This window comes from Chiloscyllium plagiosum, chromosome 5 (genome assembly GCF_004010195.1).
Source record: "Chiloscyllium plagiosum isolate BGI_BamShark_2017 chromosome 5, ASM401019v2, whole genome shotgun sequence".
NCBI classification, from domain to species: Eukaryota; Metazoa; Chordata; class Chondrichthyes; order Orectolobiformes; family Hemiscylliidae; genus Chiloscyllium; species Chiloscyllium plagiosum.
In genome coordinates this window covers 62,830,961-62,854,681 of record NC_057714.1, presented here as the reverse complement: position 1 = coordinate 62,854,681, position 23,721 = coordinate 62,830,961, and the positions used below count along the sequence as shown (strand labels likewise).

General features: G+C 39.6%; 1 protein-coding gene across 8 annotated transcripts in view; it reads left to right on the top strand.

Annotated features, from left to right (window-relative positions):
* dazl (deleted in azoospermia-like) overlaps positions 1-23,721 on the top strand; it is a 178,582-nt gene that overhangs the window by 6,705 nt on the left and 148,156 nt on the right. For all 8 annotated transcript variants that reach the window (XM_043690185.1, XM_043690181.1, XM_043690180.1 and 5 more), the window contains exon 2: positions 19,191-19,340. In XM_043690185.1, the coding sequence (XP_043546120.1) occupies positions 19,191-19,340 (150 nt within the window). The remainder of the gene's footprint in view (positions 1-19,190; positions 19,341-23,721) is intronic.

Here is a 23,721-nt window from a genome sequence, read left to right as displayed (position 1 = left end):
TGCTATAATTGTTTCAGAAAAGTGCCATTACTAAAGTTTGCTGTCTTCTGGGACCTAAAAAAAAGATGAAGGGACAACCAGATCTGAATTCAATCCAGATAAATGTCAGGTGATGCTCTTGGGCAAAACAAAAAGGCAAGGGAGTACATGATGAACAGTAGGACCCTGGGAAGCATTGCACAACAGAGAGACCTTGATGTGTGTATTCGCCCTTCCCTTAAGATATCATGACAGGTGGATAAAGTGGTGAAGAAGGCACTTGGTATACTTGCCTTTATTAGCTGAGGCATTGAGTTTAAGAGCGGGGAGGTTATGTTTCAGTGTGTAAATCATTGCTTCGACCAACTAGAGTGTAGTTCTGGAATCCACTTTATAAGAGGAAGATGATAGAACTGTAGGTATTAGAGGAGAGTTACCAGAATATTGCTTGGTCTGGAGAGTTTATGAAGGGAGATTAGACAGACTGGTGCTGTTTTTCTTGAGAATGAGAGAGGACGTGATTGAGATGTATAAAACTGAGGTGCATAAAAAAGATAGACAAACTTTTAGCTGTTGGTGGAAGGTCAGTGACCGGAGGCTTAGATTTAAAATAAGGGACAGAAAGTTTAGAGGAGATGAGACAATTTTTTTTCACCGTTTTTGTTTCCTTGTAATATTTCTTTTACATTAGATTAGATTCCCTACAGTGTGGAAACAGGCCCTTTGGCCCAACAAGGCCACACCAACCCTCTGAAGAGTAACCCACCCAGACCCATTTCCCTCTGACTAATGCACCTAACACTATGGGCAATTTAACATGGCCAATTCACCTGGGCTGCACATCTTTAGACTGTGGGAGGAAACCCATGCAGATATGGGGAGTGAGTGAATACAGAAGAAAGAGGAATGAGACGGGATGAGCAAGTTGATACTTGGCCAGAACTTGTATCTGTATGTGTGAATCTGTGTTTCACATTGCTGTCCACATTTTGAAATGTTTACATTGGCTTCCTCCAAGGAAGTTGAAATCTGATTTATGTGCATTTCTGCACTGGGTCCTGCTTTTGAATATTTTTGCCATCTTGTTCATGTAAAATCTGATATGGAAGTTGTTAGGGGCACGTGGTTGTCAACTGCATAAATAGTTGAGTAGTTTGATTAGACGTGTAATCTCTCGAAGCGAACACAAGAAGACTAAGTAATTTACACAGAATAAGTAATGGAGCAAGAATGTGGCAACGTTGAATATACTATATGCAAGTGTGAAGTTTGCCACTTTGATAGGACTAATTGAAAAGCAGATTTCTTTGAAATTGTTGGGAAAAGTTACTATTTATGTGCAGGTTAGGGGCATTTCTTTTGTCTGCCTGTTCTGGATGTTTTAGCATATACATACTCTTCTTGGCCACGGTTATCCCTTCCGTGAAGTGGAGCTCATATCCGTATGATTCTTGGGCATCAGCATCTTCAGCTCCGGTGTCCTAGAGCCCAATCTCCAAATAAAGATTGGATGTTTAGGATCGAAGTTGTTCACATTTCAATCGGGGCTGCAAATCTTTCCAGCCTGCCCTAGAGAGCTGATGAGTGTATCCAAGCTCGAGATTGATAGAATTTTATTATGTGAAGGGAACTGAATTGTGGAAAAACTAAGTTTAGGTCAAAGATTGACCATGATCTAAACTCATTGATGTAACAGGCTTAAACACCTCAATGACACGTATACTCCTCTTCATTGTTATGCATAGCTCTTAATTGTTTCTGGTATCAGTTTTTGAAATTAGTGTCCTCATGGGATGCAGCAAAATGTATGAGGGCTTTTCCTAAGTGAGCAGGAAATGTGAAGCAAATAAATCCTTTTTTGTGGTGTAGTCCTGTAATTGTGACTTTGGTTGTATGGTTGTACTGTCTTATTTTTGTATATCACTTTAATGTGTGATATCGTCAATGTCAAGTCTTTACAGGTGCTGATTCTGTATAATGTAGCTGATTGTTGTTCTCTAGTGATCCTCTTGGCACCTATCTCAGCACTCTGGCTATTTTTCTTGCTGTTGTCTATATGTGCGTACCCACATTTCTGTTTGGTATCTCCTAATTGGTTTTAACTTCTGATTCATTTTATTTGGCAATATGCCCTTTGGATGTTATTTTTCCCATGTGAAGCTGCTGCAACAGCGGAATACCACAGGTCACTGTTAGGACATCAACTATTTAAAATCTGAATCAATGACTAGGATATATGGTATACTGACGATGCTAAGGTGGTAGGAATGTAGAGTTGTTAGGAGGAGGTTGAGTGTTTGCAAAGGAGTATAAGTAGGTTGAATGCGTGGGCAAAAAGTTGTCAGAGTATAATGAGAAGCAGTGAACTTGTCCACTTGGCAGGAAAGGTATAGTATTTCAAGAGAGATTGCAGAACTATGGTACAGAGGGATCTGGATGTCCTGATATAAATCTCTCAAATGTAGTAAGTACAGAAAGTAATTGGAAGGTAGATTCAAAATTGGAGGGTTTTTTTTGCAGGACAAAAAGAATGTAAAAGAAAATTTTACTGCAGCTTGGTGAGACTGCATCTGAGTACAGTTTTGGTCTTCTATTTGAAAAAGGTTAAAAATCACACAACACCAGGTTATAGTCCAACAGGTTTAATTGGAAGCACACTAGCTTTCGGAGCGACGCTCCTTCATCAGGTGATTCAGGAGCGTCGCTCCGAAAGCTAGTGTGCTTCCAATTAAACCTGTTGGACTATAACCTGGTGTTGTGATTTTTAACTTTGTACACCCCAGTCCAACACCGGCATCTCCGAATCATATTTGAAAAAAGATATGTTTGTTCAGGGAAGGTTCACTTGACTCTTTGGGATTATCTACTGAGGAAAGATTGGACAGACTGGACTTGTACCCACTGTAATTGAGAGATGGTCTTTATTGAAACATAAGACACTGTGGGTGATTGCATGGAGGTAGTTTTCTCTTTTGGGGAAGCTGGAACCTGAGGAGACAATCAAGAATAAGGGATCTTCCTTTTAAGCCTAAAATTTGAATTTTCTAACTGGTGATCTGTGGAATTCTCTTCCCTCACAAAATAGTGGAAAATGTTATTGGATTTATACAAGGCTGAGAGAGATTTTTTCATAGACCACAGAGTTGAGAGTGCAAAGATGATTTGAGACCGCAACCAAATGAGCCTTAATCCTACTGAATAGCAGAGTGGACTAGAAGTGTTGAATGGCTTAAAACTACTTAGAAGTAATTTCTTCTGTGTGTTATTACATGGGGATTGTGTATTTGAACAGATAGTCAATTGTTTTTGCTTTCCTACATAAACTATTTTGCTGCAAGGCCACCGATTTCAGATTAGCTGACTGGATAACGGGAGATAAATTTGCAATTCCTTTTGCTGGCTTTATCTTGGATATTTGTTATTTTCCTGCTACACATTTGTCAGTATTGAAACATTGGTGGATAATCTGGTATGAAATAGGGGAGAGCATTTTAATGTGGTCAACATGGATTTGCAAAGGAAAATTTTGACTAAAAGTTTGAGCCACAGGAATGTCTACATGGATTTTTCAGGTGCTATTAAACTATTTTATTGGACAAATGAAGGAATAAGATATTAAATGGGATGGAACTGCATGGTAGAGCGATGCTGAAAGGCTAATATGAATCGTGACTTTTTTTTGAGGTAATATTGTTACTGATTCCTTTTAAGGATGTTGGTGGAGAAGGGGCTAGGATGTAGAGTTAGCTATTGATTAGTGAACTTTGAAGAATAGAATGAATGGGTTATTTGCACTCAATTAGCTGCATCAGTAGGGATTTGACAGTTTGTGTAAACGATCTTGAGGGAAGACTCAGTGGTAGAAGCAACAGCCTACCTTTATAAACTGTCACTAATATTGAAAAACATCATGAGACATCTTAGAGTAGTATTGACAAGTGTTTATTCAGAGATAAATTTGATGGAATTTCTTAGATTAGAAGAAAAACTGAGATTTAGGAAGATGATTGTGCTTGATGTCTAGACAGCTGAACACACAATCACCATAGCTATGCTAAGTATCAAGAGCAATGCGAGTCTGGATGGTCTTGACTTTAATGCTAGGAGTGTAATCGGTTAGACTAATGAGTTAAAGATGTGAACTGACACATGGAAGTATGATCTTGCCATCACAAAACATGGTAGAGGGACGGGTAGGACTGGCAACTAAAGATTCCAGAGTGTAAAATCTTTAGGTGAGAGAGAGGATATAGAGGAGAGGTGGAATAACACTAATTAAGGAATGATGTTTACTGCAATAAGAAGTGATATTTTGGAAGCATGTTCAAATGAAGCTTTGTGGTAGAACTTAGTAATGTTAAAGTGGCTGTCACATTACTGGGAATGTATTATAGGCCACCCAAAATGTCAGCAGGAAATAATGAAGCAAATATGTAACCATTTCAGAGGTGTGTAACAATAATTATGGGGCAGTTATACTAGGGGATTTCAACTTTCCGAACGTAAATTCGTATAGTCGTAGTGTTAAGGGTTTAAAGGAAATGGATTCCTTGAAATGTATCCAAGGGAGTTTTTCTTTGTATCAATATATAGAAGGCCTAACAAGGGTTGTCTCAGTGCTGGATTTGGTTCTGCGGAACAAAGCTGGACAAGTATTCTGTGTGGCAGTGGGGGAGCATTTTGGCGATAGCAAAACAGTATGATTCAGATTTATTCTAGACAGGGAGAAAGGTGGCCTGCAAAAGATGGCTTTGGATTGGGGCAAGATTTTATTATAATAAAGCAAGATCTGGCCATAGTTGACTGGGAACAGTTCCTTGTGGGTAACTGTACAGCAGTGCCATGGGGGAGGAGTGGGGAGGGTCTTCAAAAAAAAAGAGCCAGGGAGAATACAGGTCCAACGTATATACTTTAGGGGGGGAATATATGAGCAATAAGTTCAGGGAACCCTGGATGTCCAGGACAATTCAAGACTGGTTGAGGAAGGAAAGAAAGCTTTTAGCAAGTAAGAAGGGACCAATTTAACTGCAGTCCTGGAGGGATATAGGAAATGGTGAAGGGAACTTAAGCAATTGGAGCACAAAGGGGGCATGACAAAGGATTTGTGAATAAGATTAGAGAGACTGCTAAGATCTTTTTATAAATACATTAAAAATAACAGGTTAACCAGGGAAAGAATAGAGTAATAGAAAGTGAAGGCTGCAGATGCTGGAGATCAGAGTCAAGTGTGTGGTGCTGGGAAAACACAGCAGGTCCGGCAATATCCAAGGAGCAGGAGAATTGACATTTTGGGCATAAGCCCTTCATCTGGACTGGCTGTTGAAGGGCTTATGCCTGAAATGTTGATTCTCCTGCTCGTCTAATGTTGCCTGACCTGCTGTGCTTTTCCAGCACCGCACTCCGGGAAAGAATAGAGCCCATTAGGGACCAAGGGGGGGGGGTGCAACCTGTGAAGCCGCAAGAAATTGGAAGGGTGTTGAATTAATACTACTTTTTGTTCTTCACTATGGTAAAAGAATGTAGGTACGGAATTCAGGAAAAGGGACTGTGGGAAATGTGCACAATTTGACAGGAAATGGAAAGGTGTTGGTGGCTGGATGAATTGCATCCTAGACTGTTGTGGGCAGCGAGGCAGAAAACTGCACAGGCTCTGATCAAACTTTTAATTGCTCTCTGGCCACAGGGGAAGTGCCACTTGACTGGAGGACTGCTAATGTAGTTTGACATTTCAAGAAAGGTGATAGAGATGAACCAGGAGATTACAGACTGTGTCTCCTGTCAGTGGAAAGGGAGCTATTGGAAGACATTCTGAAGGAGAGAATGAACATCCATTTAGAAAAACATAGGTTAATTAGGGATAGTCAGCATGGCTCTTTCAGAGGGATGACATGCCGAACAAATTGTTAGAATTCTTTGAAAATATGATCAAGTGTGTGGGTGAGGGAAGTTCAGTTGATGTAGTTCATATGGATTTTATCAAACTTTTGACATGGGGAACGGGGAAGGTTAAAACACATTGCATTCAGGGAAACCTAGTGTGATGGACCAGAAATTAGCTACTTAATATGACAGGTTGGAGGTATAAGGCTGTCCAAATGAATAGGGTCTGGTGTCCAGCAGTGTATCACCAGACTCCGTACTGGGATTGTTTGTTATATACATAAATGACAGAGATGAAAATTGTGTATTTGGGGTGGGGAGGTGGGCGGTGTTAAGCAAATTTGTAGATGTCACTGATTGGCAGGATGGTTAATTGGTGAAGAAGGTGGTAGGTTATAGAAAAATATAGGTAGGGTTTGTCAGATGGCAGAACCATGGTATTTAACCCTTGTAAATGTGAAGTGATGCACTTTGGAAGAAGAAACCAGATGAGAGCATATTTAATGAATGGCAGGACACTGGGTAGCTCAGAGGACCAGAGCGATCTTGCTAATTCACAAATCCCTGAAATTGACAGAGCAAGTGAATAGGATAGTTAAGGAGGCATATGGGGTACTTGCTTTCTTCAGTCACAGCATACAGTGTAAGAGCAAGGATGTAATTTTGGAGTTGTACAGAACGTTGGTCAGGCCACAAGTGGAGTAATATGGTTACCTCACAACAAGAAGGATGTGAAAGCACTAGAGAAGCTTTAGAAGGAGTTCTTCAATGTTTCCAGGAATGGAGCAGTTGAGCTGTACGGTGAGACTAGATGACTTGGATTGTTTTCTTTCTAGCAGAGAAGGCTAAAAGGGGACATAATTGGGATTTTTAAGATTATGAAGGGTATGGATAGGGTGAATAGGGAATGGCTGTTCCTCTTGATTGAGGGGTCCATCATGAGGGTGCATAGGTTTAAGGTAACGGACAGGAGATTCAGAGAGGACTTGAGAAAAACTCTTGTCCACACAGTTGGTTATGGGAATCTGGAATGTTTTGCCTGGGAAGTAGTGGAGGCCGGAAGCTAAACCTTGAAATAATATTCAAGGATATGGGACATGTGTGCTTTTAGTGGTAGTTATTGTTGGTGCAGTCTCAGTTGGCTTAAAGGCATTTTCTGCGCTGTATGTCTGACTTCATGACCATGGGGTGGGATGAAGGAAATCTGGGATTCCCAAGAGGCCAGAATTGGAGCAGTGTAGAATTACTAGAGGGTTGGAGGATTGAACGATTTCACAAAAGTAATGTTGAAGGTATTGAAGGACTTGAACACTGATAATTTTTAAATTTAGGGTTGTGCTGAACATTGAACAAATAGAAAAAAAATATTAAGTGCTGGAGAAACTCAGCAGGTCTGGCAGCATCTCTGGAGAGAGAACAACAGAGTTATTGTTTCAAGTCCAGTACAACTCTTTGGAACTCATACTGCAAATTTGACCCTGAGCTTCTGATCTCCCATTGTTTTAATTGTGTCTCACTCCCTCTGACTTCTTTGCTTTCTGTGGTGTTTTAGTAAAGTTTAGTGGAAGGTGGAATAACAGCAATTTCCTTTTATATCAAGCTCTTAACAAATGCCTGGACTCAACATAAGCAAGCACTAATTTCAGGATATAATCTAAGCTCTCTTCAAATGTTGTTTATTCTGTTTTTTCCTATTATATCTTCCCAACCCATCATCTGTTTCATTACTTGCCCCATTACCATCTCTAAGTACCCATGTCTCGTAATCTCTCCAGCTGTTCATCCAACACGATGTCTTCGCATTTGGTTCTTAACCCCTTATGCTTTCCTGCTATCCAGTGCAATTTATACCTCCTACTCTACCCCACCCTCAAAACCTTGGTCCATGCCACTGCACTTGCTTAAAATCTATTACATCTCTAACTTTAACTCGTTCTGATGAATGAACAGTGGAAACACTGGGCTGAATTGTAAGGGTGTTTTTTTTTTTGCTGAGTCTATGTTGCGTCATAATGTTTATCACAGTAGGGCCTAGTGGGTTTTCTTGTTTTACCTTGCCAAATTCTTCTTAAGTGCCTACCACTATGTAATGCCATGCCATGTGATTTCTGTTTCACCTTTCCATACACCATTCTTAGAACTCCCAGTGAAGAGCCCGGACAAACTCTTTCAGTCAGGAGTTACTCTGCACTGTTTCTGAAATTTGTCCCAGACTGTTATGTCAGTACCTTGCTTTGTGGTCAGTGATCTGGAGATCCTGCTGGATAGAATGGAGCTAAGCATGGCTTCCTCTTTTCATCGTTGACTTTCCTCTCATTACCATTCTTCTGGAATCCAAAGTGGGCTGTTTATTAATCATCTGCTGTTGTGAAATTTCCCTTATTTTGTGAACTTTGAGGTTTTCCAGGTGAGAATTTAACCTCCATGGGGAACTGCTTTTGAGTTTCTCCTGTAACATCTCCTTTAAGATTATTGATGTTCCATTTCAAATTGGTGAACTGAATAACCTACTGAATGCTATTTCCTTTCCTGTGACGAACCCTACATAGTCTGCCTGTTCTCTTTCGCAAGATTCTAAGTTTCTGCCTCTGTGTTGAATTTAGTTTCCTTGAAACCAAGCAAATGGTCTGCTAGAAACCTTTTCCGTTGAAACATAACCTTAAAATTATAAGTGTTTGGAAATTCATCTTTAGTTTCTCCTCACTTTTGTTTTGAGTTCTAAGCAGGAATTCTTCACTTGACTCCGACCTGAATGGTTGAGTCACACTTTTCATCACCTCATGTTTCTGAAATTGGAACTTGTGTTTCATTTTGAGTTTTCTCACAGCATGAGTTTTCGTTCATATGCGCGCACTCGTGATCTCCTTTCTTGAGTCTCCAATATCCAGCCAGTTCTTCAACAGTCCCATTCATTTTAGCTCCCAACCTCTTGTTAATTCAATTCACACAGCCCATAATCACCTTTTCAAAACTGTTTTAAGTCTGTGGTAATCCGATTTCTCTGTGCAAAGTCATTGACTTTAGGGGTGAAGATACATAATTTTTTTGAAGTTTGCTTCACATATAGAAGGTGGTTAAGGCATTTACAGCACTTGCCTTCATTGCTCAGACATTGAGTAGAGGAGTTGGTAAGTTATATTGATGTACAGAGTGTTGGTGAGGCCTTTTCTGGAGTACTGTTCGAGTTATAGCCGCCCTGTTGTTATAGGAAGACTATTATTAAACTGGAGAGGGTTCAGAAAAGATTTACCAGGGTGATTCAGAGAGTGGAGGGTTTGAGTTATGGGAGGAGACTGAATAGCGTGGACTTGTTTCGCTGGAGGGTAGTAGATTGAGGGTGACCTTATAGAAGTTTATAAAATCATGAGTGGTATAGATAAAGTGAATGGCAGGTGTTCTTCTCTCATCTTAAACTTTTTGCCCCTAGTCTTGAAATCCCCCACCCTCGGGGAAAAAAGATTTTAAAAAGACATGAGGGGAAACGTCTTTACACAGTCATTAGTGTTTGGAATGAACTTCTTGGAAGTGGTGGATAATGGTTCAATGATGCAATATTTAAAAGACATTTAGATAAGTATGTGAATAAGGAATGTTTGGAGGCAAATGGGCCAAGCATGGGTAGGTAGGACTAGTTTAGTTTGGGGTTATGGTCTAATTGGCTGGTTGGACCGAATAGTCTGTTTGTGCTGTATGACTTTGACTCTAAAGCTGCCCATGTTGATTTCCCAGTACAGTGTAGCATACGTAAACCTGAAATTTTGTTTGTTTAAAAGTTGGAAAGTTCCAGTGAACCTGTTTTGAATTCCCTGGATCCAAACTTGGCCCCGAACTTTGTAATGATCAATGTTGGGGAGCTGTAAACAAAACTAAAAAAAAATTGCCAAACATTCCCTATACAAAGAAATTACCAAAAAGATTTAACTTTACATCTCATACTTTAACATAATCAGATTACATTTAAATTAGGCATCAGTTAAAAGGTTAAAATATGGTCAGTACAAACTATAAAATCACACATGATAGCACATAAATCAAGCCATCTTGTGATTACAAGTATTGGAAGCTCTCTTTGTACAAATATGTCACCACAGGTAATCTGTCTTTCTAATTCTGCCTCTGGTGAATTAAATCTGTTTTCTCACTGAATAGATTTGGTCTTCCCATCACCTGAAACAGCAGCTCCACTCCCCAGTTTCTCTCCAGTAGGATCACAACAATCTTGATGGTACAGATTGCCAAGGGACTCATTTTTAGCTAGGTAAAAACAATGACTGCAGATGCTGGAAACCAGATTCTGGATCAATGGTGCTGGAAGAGACAGCAGTTCAGGCAGCATCGAGGAGCTGCTTTTGCCCGAAACGTCGATTTTGCTGAAGCTCCTTGATGCTGCCTGAACTGCTTTGCTCTTCCAGCACCATTGATCCAGAATCCACTCATTTTTAGCTGACTGCTTTAACAAGTTCTGTTAAACAGCCTGGTCTGCTTTGTCAAGTCTGGAACAGTAATAGAATTGTCCAATTCACGATCCCTATTCTAAACTAGTCCTTCACCTTACTGTACATGCTGTGCTACACACCACAACTTAAATCACCCTCCTGTCTTACCCTACTGTAGCTTATTTTTCTCTTGCTACAGAGCGACCCCTACCTCTTGGTATTGCTTTCAGTTCAAGGGTGCAAGGTTACATGACCCATGTAATCCAAGAAGATTACAATTGATTTTATTATAATTGATGCAAACTCTCTAGTTTTTAAGTATTTTTATAATTACAGATTCCAGAAAATTGAGGTTTTCATCGCTGGCCAAGAAGCTGGTCAGTAGTTACCATACAAACCGTTACCTCTGAAGTTGCTATCACTGATCACATCACATCTTTAAAAATAATTCTTTTTTGAATTCCTGCTAAACTTTTTTTGTTGAAGTATATCTTATCCATTGTGCCAACAGCAAAAATGGCATCCTTTTTCTTTTGTTACTTATTCCAACTGCTCATAATCTTGTAAATTTCTACCTAATCTCCTATGTTCCAAGATGACCAATCACAGCTTCTCTAACATAATCTTGTAACTAAAATACTTCATTCTAGGGCCCATCATGTTCAATCTCTATTCTCAAGAAACTTCACATCCTCCCTAAAGCTTGATAGCCAGAACTAGATGCAGTATTGTGGATTAATTGAATCTTTATAAAGTTTTAGCATAAATCCTTTGCTTTTCTTGATGATAAGATCTGTGGTGCACAGGTTCAAGTTTTAAATTGGGGCAAGGTGAATTTTGTTGGAGCTTTCAGGGGTTGATTGGATTAGGTTGTTTGCAGGCAAAGGGACCTCCAAGTGGGAGGCATTTAAAAGTGAGATAGCTAAAGTTCAAGGTCTTCATGTTCTTGAGAGGGTGAAGGGCAAGATTGGTAGGAATAGGGAACCCTGTATAACTGGAGATATTGAGGCTTTGACTAGAAAAAAGTAGTAGGTGTATCCCAGGTACAGGTAGCTGGGATGAAGGGAATCACTGGAAGTATACAGGGGAAATAGGAGTTTACTGAAGAAGGAATTCAGGAGGGCAAAAAGGGGGCAAGAGATAGCCTGGGCTGAGAAAATTAGGGTGAATCAAAAGAGGTTCTTTACATATATTAAAGGAAAAAGCATAACTAGAGGGAAATGGATCTCTCAAGGACCAAAGTGGACATGCCTATGTAGAACTGCAAGGGATGGGTGAGGTCCTCAATGAATATTTCTCTGGTGTTCACCATGAAGGAAGATGAAAACTTGGGTAAGTTAGTGGTGATGTCTTAGGGACAGTCTATATCACAGTAGAGGAGGTATTGGACATATTAAAATATATGAAGATGGATAAATCTCCTGGACCTGACCAGATGTATCTAAGAACACTGCTAGAGGCTAGAGAAGAAATTTCAGGGGCCCTGTCTGATATTTTTGCAACATCGTTAGCTGCAGGTGAGGTCCTGGAAGACTGGAGGTTAGTGAATGTTGTGCTCTGATTTAAGAAGGGCAGCAAAGAAAAACCTGAACTATAGACCAGTAAGCTTAACATCTGTAGTAGGTAAGCTACTTGAGAAGATTGAGAGATAAGGTATGTATGCATGCATTTGGAAAGACTGGGTTTGATTAGGAATTGTCAGGATGGCTTTGTGTGTGGGAGATCATGCATCGCAAATTTTGATTGAGTTCTTTGAAGTAACCAGGAAGGTTGATGAGGGCAGGGTGATGGATGTAGTATATGGATTTCAGTAAGGCCTTTGATGAGGTTTCACATGGAAAGCTGCTCTGGAAGGCTACATCACGTGGAATCACGGGGGAGCTGGCAAATTGGACATTAGGTTTGATGGTAGGAAGCAGAGGGCAATAGTGAAAGAATGCTTGTCAGACTGGAGGCCTATACTAGTAGAGTGACTCGGGGTTTGATGCTGGTCCCATTACTGTTTGTTATCTATGTCAATGATTTGGATGAGAATGTACAAGGCATGATTAATGAGTTTGCATATGGCATGTTATTGTGGAGAATGAGAAAGGTCATCAGTAATTGCAGCAAGACCTTGATCAGCTGGGGAAGTGGGCTGAGAAATGACAAGTGGAGTTTTATATAGATAAATGTGAGATATAGGTAAGTCAAATCAAGACAGGAGTTTCATGATGAATAGTAGATCCATAGAGTGTAGTGGAATAGAGGGACCTTGGAGTTCAGGTGCACAGAGCCGTGAAGAAAGCTTTTGGCACGCTTGCCTTCAATCAGGGCATTGAGTAGAAGTTGGGCAATTATGTTGCAGTTGTACAAGATGTTGGTGAGGCCACACTTGGGGTATTGTGTTCAGTTTTGGTCATCTTGCTAAAGGAAGGGTGTTATTAAACTGTAAAGAGTACAAAAGAAATTTACAAGGATGTTGCTAGGACTCAACAGTCTGAGTTATGGGAGAGGTTGGACGAGCTAGGACATTTTTTTTTCTTTAGACACTTGAGGGGGAGGGGTGACAATCTTTAGAGATGCATAATAGGGCATGGATAGGGTGAATGTACTTGAGTCTTTTTCCCCTTTGGGGAATCAAGGATTAGAGAACATCAGTTTAAGGTAATAGGGGAGAGAATAAATGGGAATCTGAGGAGCAATGTTTTTTAGTGGGTAATAAGAATATGGGCTAAGCTGCCAGCGGAAGTAGTTAAGGCAGGTACGTTAACAGCATTTAAAAGACATTTTAGACACACAATTGATAGGAAAGGTTTAGAAGGATATGGAGCAAGTGTAGGCAAATAGGCTTAGCATGGATGGACATTTTGGTTGACATGGACCAGTTTGGACCAAAGGGCCTGTGTCAGTGCTGTAGGACTCTATGGAATTTCTGTCATTTGGCAGATTTCCTCTAGTTGGGAATTTGAAAACCATTATTTGGGCTCTTTGTTCCCATCTTCGGCAATTTCATAAACCATCAGTCAGTTGGCTGGCAGTCACTGTAAATAAGCTATTTCTAGGGCAGCTTTCTAGATTTCTGGCCATTCAAGCTAAAAGTAATTAGAATTCTGGCAGATTTCATAGATGATGATTCTGCCCTTCAAACAACTTTTTTTTTGATAATGTTTTCAGCAGTTATCAATCACACTAAGTTTTTACTTTGTTTTCAAGAGAGTTGTGTGTTCTTAGTTAGGTTAGCATTTATTAGTTCTTGCTATTTGCCCTGGAGAATGTGGTGGTGAGCTGACACCTTTAACTGCTGTAGTCCTTGGTTGCAAAAATTCAGAGTTCTAGAGTTTTGTCCCAGTGACAGTGAAGGAGTGGCAATATATTTTCAAGTCAGAAGCATATTTTCAAGAAGTCAAGAAGCATAGTCTTGTAATTTTCTCGAATGTCAGGGAATACATCTTTCTTTTCTCCTCACTATGTAAATACCAAACAGGAATTCTTCACTAAGTCTAAACCAAAAGTTAATTACTAGCGACACTGGATAGGTCTGGCAGTGGCCATGGGAGGAAATCGGAGTTAATGGTTAGTCTGATTCACTGGACTTGAAGTATTTACTCTGCTTTCTCCCCGCAGATGCTGCCAGACCTGAGTTTTGTCAGCCATTTGGTTGTTTTGGAAAGGAACTTGCAACTGGAAGGGTTCCCATTTTTTTTGTTTAACTTTTTGATAGTAGTGGCTCTGGTTTGCTGAGAACCTTGCTGAGATACTGCAGTGGATCATGTGGTTAGTACACAGCTGCACATGAGGGCTGTCGGTGGAGGTGTGAATTATTTTAGGTATGAGTGATGTTGCAGCTGCAATCACCCAAGCGAGAAGAGAGTATTACTTCTGACTTGTGCCTTGTATATGGTGGGTTTTTTTATGCCAATTGACAACAGTTACATGGTCACAGACAGACTTTTAGTTTTGGTGTTTAACTTATTTTAGCTTTTAGTTGCAGAATTTTTCTTGATTTCATGTTTGAACATATGCCATGCTAGAATTGAACGCATCTCCCCACAAGCATTTAGCCTGAGATGCTGGATTACTAGTCCAATCACATTTCCACCACCCCACCATCTTTCCAGATTTATCTGGTCTCCACACCATAGCTCATCCAAAAAAGCTTCCATTCTAGTGTGATCACTAAATATGCCTTCTACCACATGTATTGATCGTGTCTGGGGTACTGGAATTGCAAACATCATCTGCAGCCACCTGTATCTCCTGAATAGCATCCTGAGTATAGTTTGATTTAAAAACTAAAGCTTTCATCAGCTTCACTTGCTAATAACAATCATTTTCTATCAATAATAGTAATGACTTTTGCCTTGGAAAGTTTTGGTAAAATGTCTTCATTGGTTTGCACGAGGTAGTGAGATTCTTCAGAGCTTCATTGAGTTCGTTTGGATCAATGCACTGTTTTCCAGTTTTTCTATCCATTGTTATTGTGTAGCTAATTTAGTTTATAGGAGCTGTCACTTCTATGATTACTCCTTTCTTTTCTAGCTCTTCAGACTTTCAGGTTGGACTTGGTTGTAGCTGGAGCTGTCCTCAACAAATGATACATTGGTGTCTCACTCTCATCTACTTCAAGATGATATTCACCAGGAAGATATCCAAGACGTGAAAATAACTTGTAATCTTGGATGAATTTGACAATCAGTGAACTAGTGGATGTAAAATGCTGTAATTATTTGCTGACAAGTTAAGGGTTACTGGTCCAAGCTTTTGACTTGGTCCAGTTGAAGATTTTGATTTAATGTCTACTATTTGAAAGCCCCTATCTTTTTTTTTCCCCTAGTGTGTAGTGTTTATCTTGCTCTCTTGAATCTACATCCTATCATAAAGGGTGATAGGGCTCCATTTATAGATTATCATCTTAAATTACTTTGCAGAGATGTGCTGAACATCTTGATGTTGCACAGAATGTCAATGTCTCTCTGGCACTTGAACTTCACTTGATGTTGTTCCTTTGCAATCATCATTCTAACAGTCAGAAACCCAGTTATCACCTTTTAGACCTGATGATGTAAGCCACTTGCATTGTATAATTGTCAGAAACATCAGCTGATATTGCTCCAGCACCTATCTTTATAGGTGGCATAATGTATCCAGGTGATGGTAATGCTGAACAACTCAATCTAAAGTGAGACCTAACTTGGTGATATCTAATCATTTTTTAATCTTTGCAATTCTGTTAAAGTAGTGGTCAGTAGTTCTTAAACTGTCAGCGTTTCTTTATGAAAAGTGCATGTGTGTTATTAAGAAAATGACATATACCTGTACATGATAAGACAATTTGGAAAGATTGTATCATAAGTGTCAAAAATGATTCTCACCTTTGGTTCCTACATTTTTCTTTTATAGGCACTGAACCTCAGTGAAGTGTCACTTCTATCTTCATTTAATTTCCTACTGAATTGACAAGATTGCAAATCTCTTGTTGACTGACTTTCTATACATTCATTAATTGTGGTTCTTCCTCTGTTCTGTTTTCTTTCTCTCCGTTCTTCCTTTTTATCCGTGGCATTTGAGGTTCAAAGCATGTCCACTCCTTTTTTTAAAAAAAAAAATCTGCAACTCCCTTTTTTTACTGCTTGATGAGATCTTTGCTGCAATTTATTTTTTAGCCCTTTTTCCCCAGCAGTGATAGCCGAGTTGTAACTGTTTTATTTGTTCAGATGTTTTACATATCCTTGTAGCTAAATTCCAGTTTTATCTTAGCTGCTTTATTTTCCATTCAACAGGAATGGAGATTGCCCAGCCATGTTGACTCTGTTATTCAATGTTGTAGACTGCTGTTTGTTTTACTACTTCCTTGCTATTCCTCTGAGTAAGGGCGGTCATCTTTGAAAATCCACACCATTTTTCAGCTGCACCATTCTGACCATAAGTAGAAATTAGCAAGGTTTGAGAAGATTTGTAGCTCAGGTTGAGGTTCTGGATGAAAGTTTGCTCACTGAGCTGGAAGGTTTGTTAATAAGCAGAAATTTCCCACCCTCTGAATGGTATGGGCAGTGATGAGGTAGTTGGAAGAATATGGCAAGAATGGGAAAAAAACTCAGTTCTCGACTTTAAGGAAAAAACATGTCTGAAGCAGAAATAGGCAATCTATAAAATGTTACCTGCGGACCACAATTCACAAGTACAGTCCAAGGTTTCATAGGCTGTACAGTGGCATGCCGCTGCATTGCTCGCATGTTGAATTCTAATTATTTCAGTGTTCTCCAGTATGCGCCAGTGTTGTGTTTCTCGGACAATAGTGTGGGGAGAGGAGGTGTCAATGATCATGCCACACTTCATCTCCTACTATGTGTGCGCACTGTGGCGTACAGCAGGATAAGGTATGTGTGTGTCAGGCCTCCATGTTCCAATGTATCAAGGACTTATAATAAACTCAAGTTGTGACTGCTGACAAGAATCTACATTGTTTCTGATAATTGTCAAATAGGATGATTTGAAACATCACAAAAAGATCTAGGCACTGCATGTGTAATTGATGTGGCTGCTGCTTTATAAATGGTTTCAGATATTGAGGAGGACTGGACACATCTGCAGGACCAGCAACTGTAGTGGGCTGCAATTAATGTCAAAATGAAGAGGAGACTCCCAGTCTCGTCTTCTCTTCTATCAGATGAGCAAAGAGAAGTATTGCTGTCCAAAGAGGATGTCCTGAAGCTCTTGACAAAACTGTTACCTGAGCATTCCAGGTGCAGGCTCTAAATATTATATGCATTTTGTTGAGAGCTCCATATTATGACACAGCTGATCTATTTAATATGAAATAGCTCCATTTGGCTAATGAATAGGAAACACATTTTTGTGAAAAAGTGACATGAACTTCATGTTCAGTAAGCGTGATATTAGGATATGGAAACGGTTTTACTTTTTATGTTCAATCTATATGTTGACAACTCCTTAAGTGGTATATTCCTCCAGTTCAATTTAGAATACAGAACCCACCTCTGTCTTGAGAATTGTTTATTCTCTAATGCTTCTAAGGACTTTTAAAAATCTTGTTATAGTACAAGTGAATTTTTTTTTAAACTAGTCTTGAAATTGCTATTTGCTCACTTTGATTTTGTCTATTTTAAATTTTCATTCATGTAATGATAGTAAAAAGTCAATAGTTTCTAATGAAACCGGGAGGGTGCCATTTCGCATAGTCTTGAATGTAGATCTGAATGTATCTAAAGTGGTAAAAGCCATTTGAATATCAGATGATTGTATAAAAGTACCTACTTAGTATGAGTGTTTGCGGGTTTAGTTTTAATTGAATCATTTTCTAATTTACATTTCAACAGCGTAAAATAAATTCTTAAATACTTAATATTGCTCATCAGTCTACTATGATTGAGGATTGGCTGTCTGACAGAAGGCAGAGAGTTCGGATAAAAGGTTCTCTTTCGGAATGGTAGCCGGTGACAAGTGGTGTCTCACTGGGTTCAGTGTTGGGGCCGCAGCTGTTAACGTTATACATTAATGATCTGGATGAAGGGACTGGGGGCATTCTAGCGAAGTTTGCTGATGAAACGAAGTTAGGTGGACAGGCAGATAGTACTGAGGAAGTGGGGAGGATGCAGAAGGATCTGGACAGTTTGGGAGAGTGGTCCAGGAAATGGCTAATGAAATTCAACGTGAGCAAATGTGAGGTCTTGCACTTTGGAAAAAAGAATACAAGCATGGACTACTTTCTAAACAGTGAGAAAATTCATAAAGCCAAAGTACAAAGGGATCTGGGAGTGCTAGTCAAGGATTCTTTAAAGGTAAACATGCAGGTTGAATCCGTGATTAAGAAAGCGAATGCAATGTTGTCATTTATCTCAAGAGGGTTGGAATATAAAAGCAGCGATGTGCTACTGAGCCTTTATCAAGCTCTGGTTAGTCCCCATTTGGAGTACTGTGTCCAGTTTTGGGCCCCACACCTCAGGAAGGACATACTGGCACTGGAGCGTGTCCAGCGGAGATTCACACAGATGATCCCTGGAATGGCAGATCTAACATATGAGGAACGGCTGATGATCCTGAGATTTTACTCATTGGAATTTAGAAGGTTAAGAGGAGATCTAATAGAAACTTACAAGATAATACATGGCTTGGAAAGGGTGGACGCTAAGAAATTGTTTCCGTTAGGCGAGGAGGCAAGGACCTGTGGGCACAGCCTTAGAATTAGAGGGGGTCAATTCAGAACAGAAGTGCGGAGACATTTCTTCAGCCAGAGAGTGGTGGGCCTGTGGAATTCATTGCCGCGGAGTGCAATGGAGGCCGGGACGCTAAATGGCTTCAAGGCCGAGATTGATAAATTCTTGATGTCACAAGGAATTAAGGGCTACGGGGAGAATGCTGGTAAGTGGAGTTGAAATGCCCATCAGCCATGATTAAATGGCGGAGTGGTCTCGATGGGCCGAATGGCCTTACTTCCACTCTTATGTCTTATGGTCTTATAGTCTTAAAGTACTAACTTTATTTTTGAGGGGTAAGGAAAAATACTATGCAAGCCCATTGTTTATTTCTGTTATGGTTTACCATTTTCCTTTTTAACTACATGAGCACTATCTAATTCTCTTGCACAAGCCAGTTGTCCTTATGCCCTTTTTACAAGCTTGACTGAATTTAGTGCTATCATGTTGAATTACTATAATTTTGCCTTGTGGGCATACAAGTAAATGGTTAAGGCTGTTGAAGCTTTTTCACCAGTAAGACATTTGTAAACAGAATTTTGTTTTTTTAAACTTTAATCATCCCTTTAGTAATGAAAATGCTTCCTTTGGCAGCACCCTGTTCCCTGCTAGATACTAAAAGGTCACCAAGGTGAAAATTAAAACCAGTTGTGAATTGAAGATCCTTATGAATATCTAAACAGCTTTCCTCTATTCGCAGTCCGGAAGAATCATTGAAGCACAAGACAGTGATGCCAGTCAGGAACTAGAGGGTCAGTCGTCCGCAGCACCCACAGTGAATCGCAGATATGTATTGCCAAGTGGAAGAATCATGCCCAACACTATTTTTGTTGGTGGAATTGACTTTGAGGTATGCTGTGATCTAATGTTTGTTTTATGTTAATAGATTGGAATTTTAATTGTGCAACAAATTGTAAACATGTTTGCATTGTTCTACAGGATAATGTACAGTTTAGCACCCTGTCGGGTTGTAAAGGTTTGTCTGCTTAATTCACTTACCTAAAATATTAAGGTAGTAGAAGTGCTACTTCACACAACTGAAAAGTTGATAAGTACTTAATCAACATAATTGTGTATTATTACTTGCATGCAATAATTTGTATAAATATATTGCATGAAAGCTAGAGATGTAAAATTCTGTCATAACAAAAATACCCATACAAAATGTTGAACTACTGAGCAGATCTGGCAGCATTGGTGGAGGGAGAAATGGAGTTAACATTTTTACGTCTGTGTTCTCACTGACTTGAAACAATTATTGATGTTTCTCTGAGTTGCTACCAGCTTAGGTAAGTAAGTCTGGTAGCTGAGCTTTGTAGAGTATCTGTGCTATTTTGCTTTTTACATTTTAAATGAATAAGTCACCATAGTCCTATCACACTGTAGATGTATTGTCAATCAAAAGGGCTGTTTGTCTTGGATGATGTCAAGCTTCTTGAGTGTTGGAGCTGCAGTCATCCAGAAGTGCTGAGAATTCCATCACACTTCTGACTTGTGCCTTGCAGGTTGTGGCCCTGCTATAGGAGGGATGTTATTAAATTGGAAAGGGTGCATAAAAGATTTACGAACATGTTACTGAGACTGAAAGATTTGATTATAAGGAGAGGCTAGACTTTTTTTTTCCCCTGGAGTGTAGGCGGTTGATGGATGATCTTATAGAAGTTCATAAAATCATTAGGGGCATTGAGAAGGTTGAACAGCCAAGGTCTTCTCCCCAGGTAGGGGAGTCCAAAGCTAGAGAGCATAGTTTTGAGATCAAGGTGAGAAAGCAAAGATTTAAAAGGGTCCTGAGGGGCAACATTTTCAAACATGGAGTGGTGCGTATATGGAACAAACTGCCGAGGGAAGTGGTAGATGTCGGTCTAATTACAAATTTAAAAGACATTTGGACAGGAACATGAATAGGAAAGGTTTAGAAGGATATGAGCTAAATGTGAGCAAAAAAGATTAATTCAGTTTGGAAAACCTGGTTGGCGTGGACTGGTTGTGCTGATTTGAAGGTCCTTCTAAACCTTCAAATATTTAGCGATCGACTAGATTGGCCAGGTTGGATTTTTCCTGCTTTGCGTCTACAGGTCCTCTTGGGCAATTTTCCACATTTTAAAAAGTGTGGCGCTGGAAAAGCACAGCATGTCAGGCAGCATCCGAGGCGCAGGAGAATTGACGTTTCGGGCATCAGCCCTTCATGCTTATTCTCCTGCACCTCTGATGCTGCCTGCCATGCTGTGCTTTTTCACCGCCATGCTTTTTGCCTCTGATCTCCAGCATCTGCAGTCCTCACTTTCTCTTAATTTTCCACATTATTTCTTAGGTGCCAGTGTTGTAGCTGTACGGGAGCATGTTGGCTAGAGTTGTCGCAAATTCTGGAGCGCAATGTTCAGTACTATTGAAGGGATGTTAGAGTGGCTTTTACAGTATCCAGTGCCTTCTGGTCAAAGGTATGCCCCAGGATGTTGATGGTGGGCAAATTCAACAATAGGAACATCATTGAATGTCAAGGGAATGTTAAAAAATGTAATGCATAAACCAATTAACCTTATTTTATATGTTTAACTTTGGAGTTAGAATTGCAGAAGAAAAGCTGAAGTTTTTCATTTTTCATACACCAGGACCGATACAAAAATGCCAGATTTGAAATTGGACAATTTGTACTGCCTCCCTTTTTAATACCATTTCCGCACGCAGTGAGAAAATTACAAGGGCATGTAACAAATATAATGCAGTTTTCATGGTGAACTGCATATTTATACAAACTTAAACTACATTGACAAACCTAGTTTGGAGAGTAGGTTCTTGTGATGCATTTGGAATAGTTTTCTGGTACAAGCTCGGACTGACTTCGTTCTAATTCAGTATGGTGCAGTGGAAAAAAATTATATTGACTTAGCTTTACTTTGTGCAGCAACATTTCTTATTTAAAACTATCAAATCCTGTGACTTCATTCTCTTGGGAAGTAATTGGGATTTCTGATTTTTATCCACTTTCAACACTTAATTGGCCCATAACTGGATCTAAATGTTGTTTGTGCTTTAGACTCTTCGACCAATTTTATTCAGGTACAATATTTGTGAGATAAACATTAAAAGGTCAGAGTCAAATTGCAGTTCAAAGCAATTTTTCTCTCTCCATACACAATAGACACAAGGGGCCATGTGGAAGAATGTTATGTAAAAGTATGCTCCTTTTATGATTGTAAAAACTCCAGATTCTTGAATTAATCATTCTGTCAATTGCAGCATTGAGTCTTTGTCATAATTGTTGTCTAAACTACTATTGGCTAATAGAATAAGGCCAGGTACTATCCATACAGTATCCATGCAGTTTGGGGCAGCATGTTGGCTCCATGGTTAGCACTGTTACCTCACAGCGTAGGGACCCGAGTTCGATTCCCAGCACGGGCGACTGAGAATGAAGTTTGCACATTCTCCCAGTGTCTGCGTGGGTTTCCTCCGGGTGCTCACCGGTTGGGTAAATTGGCCATGCTAAAATTGCCCATATTTTCAGGGATGTATACGTTAGGTGCATTAGTCTGGGGTAAATGGAGAGCAGTAGGGAATGGGTCTGGGCGGGTTACTGTTCAGCGGGTTGGTGTGGACTTGTTGGGCGAAGAGTCTGTTTCCACAACGTAGCGATTTTGTATCTGAAATCTGGCCAAGTTGTGTCTCTCTCTGTGTCTCATACTTGACAAACTAGTTGGATTTTCCAAGGCAAGTCTGGTCATGTCCTTGTGCAGATGCTTTGTTTATGACCTGTCCTGAAAATCCTATCCGGTCTGGCTACTTATGCTGTATTCAGGCCTAACCTTAAAGGTCCTGGGTTGTCTGACCAAAGTAGTAAAACTGTGGAAATAGTTTCCAAGATTATAAGTCAGTTTGTTTAAGAATGCAGAAATGGGAGTAGGCCATTTGGCCTGCCTCACCATTGTAGATTGTAATCATTTCTCCTCTGATTTTTTTCTTGCCTTATCTCCATAATCCTTTTTAGTATCATTTGTCTCCATAAACCTATTTATTTCTGTCTAGAAATAAAATCAGAAAATGTTGGAGAAACTCAATTGTGCACATCTGTGGGGAAGAGAGAAAAGCGTTAATGTTTTGAGTCTTGTATTACTACTTCAGATCTGAAAGACGCTTATAATTTATCACAATGTGATGATGCATTATGTGACAATGATGGCTGGTAATTTAAAATAGTAATTTCATGCAATTGACAGAGATGGAGGAGGAAAGTGGAACAGCTGGTGAGGATACTCTGAGCAAAAGATGAATGAAGTGCTTTATGGTGTTAAGGAAGAGATTGAGATATAACATTGATGTGAATGATACATGTGAAATGGACAAAGTAGTCACTACAGAAAGAAAAGCTAACAAGATGCTGTCACTTGGGCATTGTAATCAAAATGGAGGACAGAAATTATGTTTTGGAGTATTTGAACTTAATATTGAATACTAGACACTGTAAAAGAGTCTAAGTGGAAAATGAGGTGGTGTTCATTTATGTTGTTTTGAGCTGTATTAGCACTGTAACAGGCCCAGAATGGAAGTAGTTGCGTGGAATTATGATGTATTGAAATGGCAAGTGACTGGAACATCAAGTTTGGTCTCGAGGTGTTCTGCAAGGTAATTATGCAGTCTGCATTTGATCTTAACACCTTTTAAAGGAGACCACATTGTAAGCAGCACATACAGTAAACAGGATTGAAAGAAAAACAAGTAACACATTACTTCATTTGGAAGGTGTGTTTGAGGCGTAAAACCATGAGTATTATGAAAGTGAAGGCGTAGACTATACGTTGAGAGAGTGAATGCTGTTCTGCACTGAGAGCTTATAAGCACCTGTGTCATCTGACTAGATAAGTCTGAGTGTACTGGAAAATTGAAAATATATAACGTCTGGCTGTGAAATGGATACCTGAGGTGGTGGTTGTTTTGACAACAATTCAAATTTAACCAGTCAGTTTAAATTATGTCCCAGTTTTATGTTTGCCAACATTGAACTAATGAGACGATCAGATGTTGGGGGTATTATTAAAATAAAAAGCAGGCATTTTGAAAATAAGACCGAGCAACTGCCATTCGAGAGAGACCCAAGACATTGAAAAATTCTCTATATCAAATGTACTTTTTCATATGAAACATACTCACAGTAAAAGAAAGAAGACAACCCAGGAAGATCTTCAGCTGGAAGAAGAAAGACACTGAAGATGACAGCTGCTGTGTGGTTTTGAAAT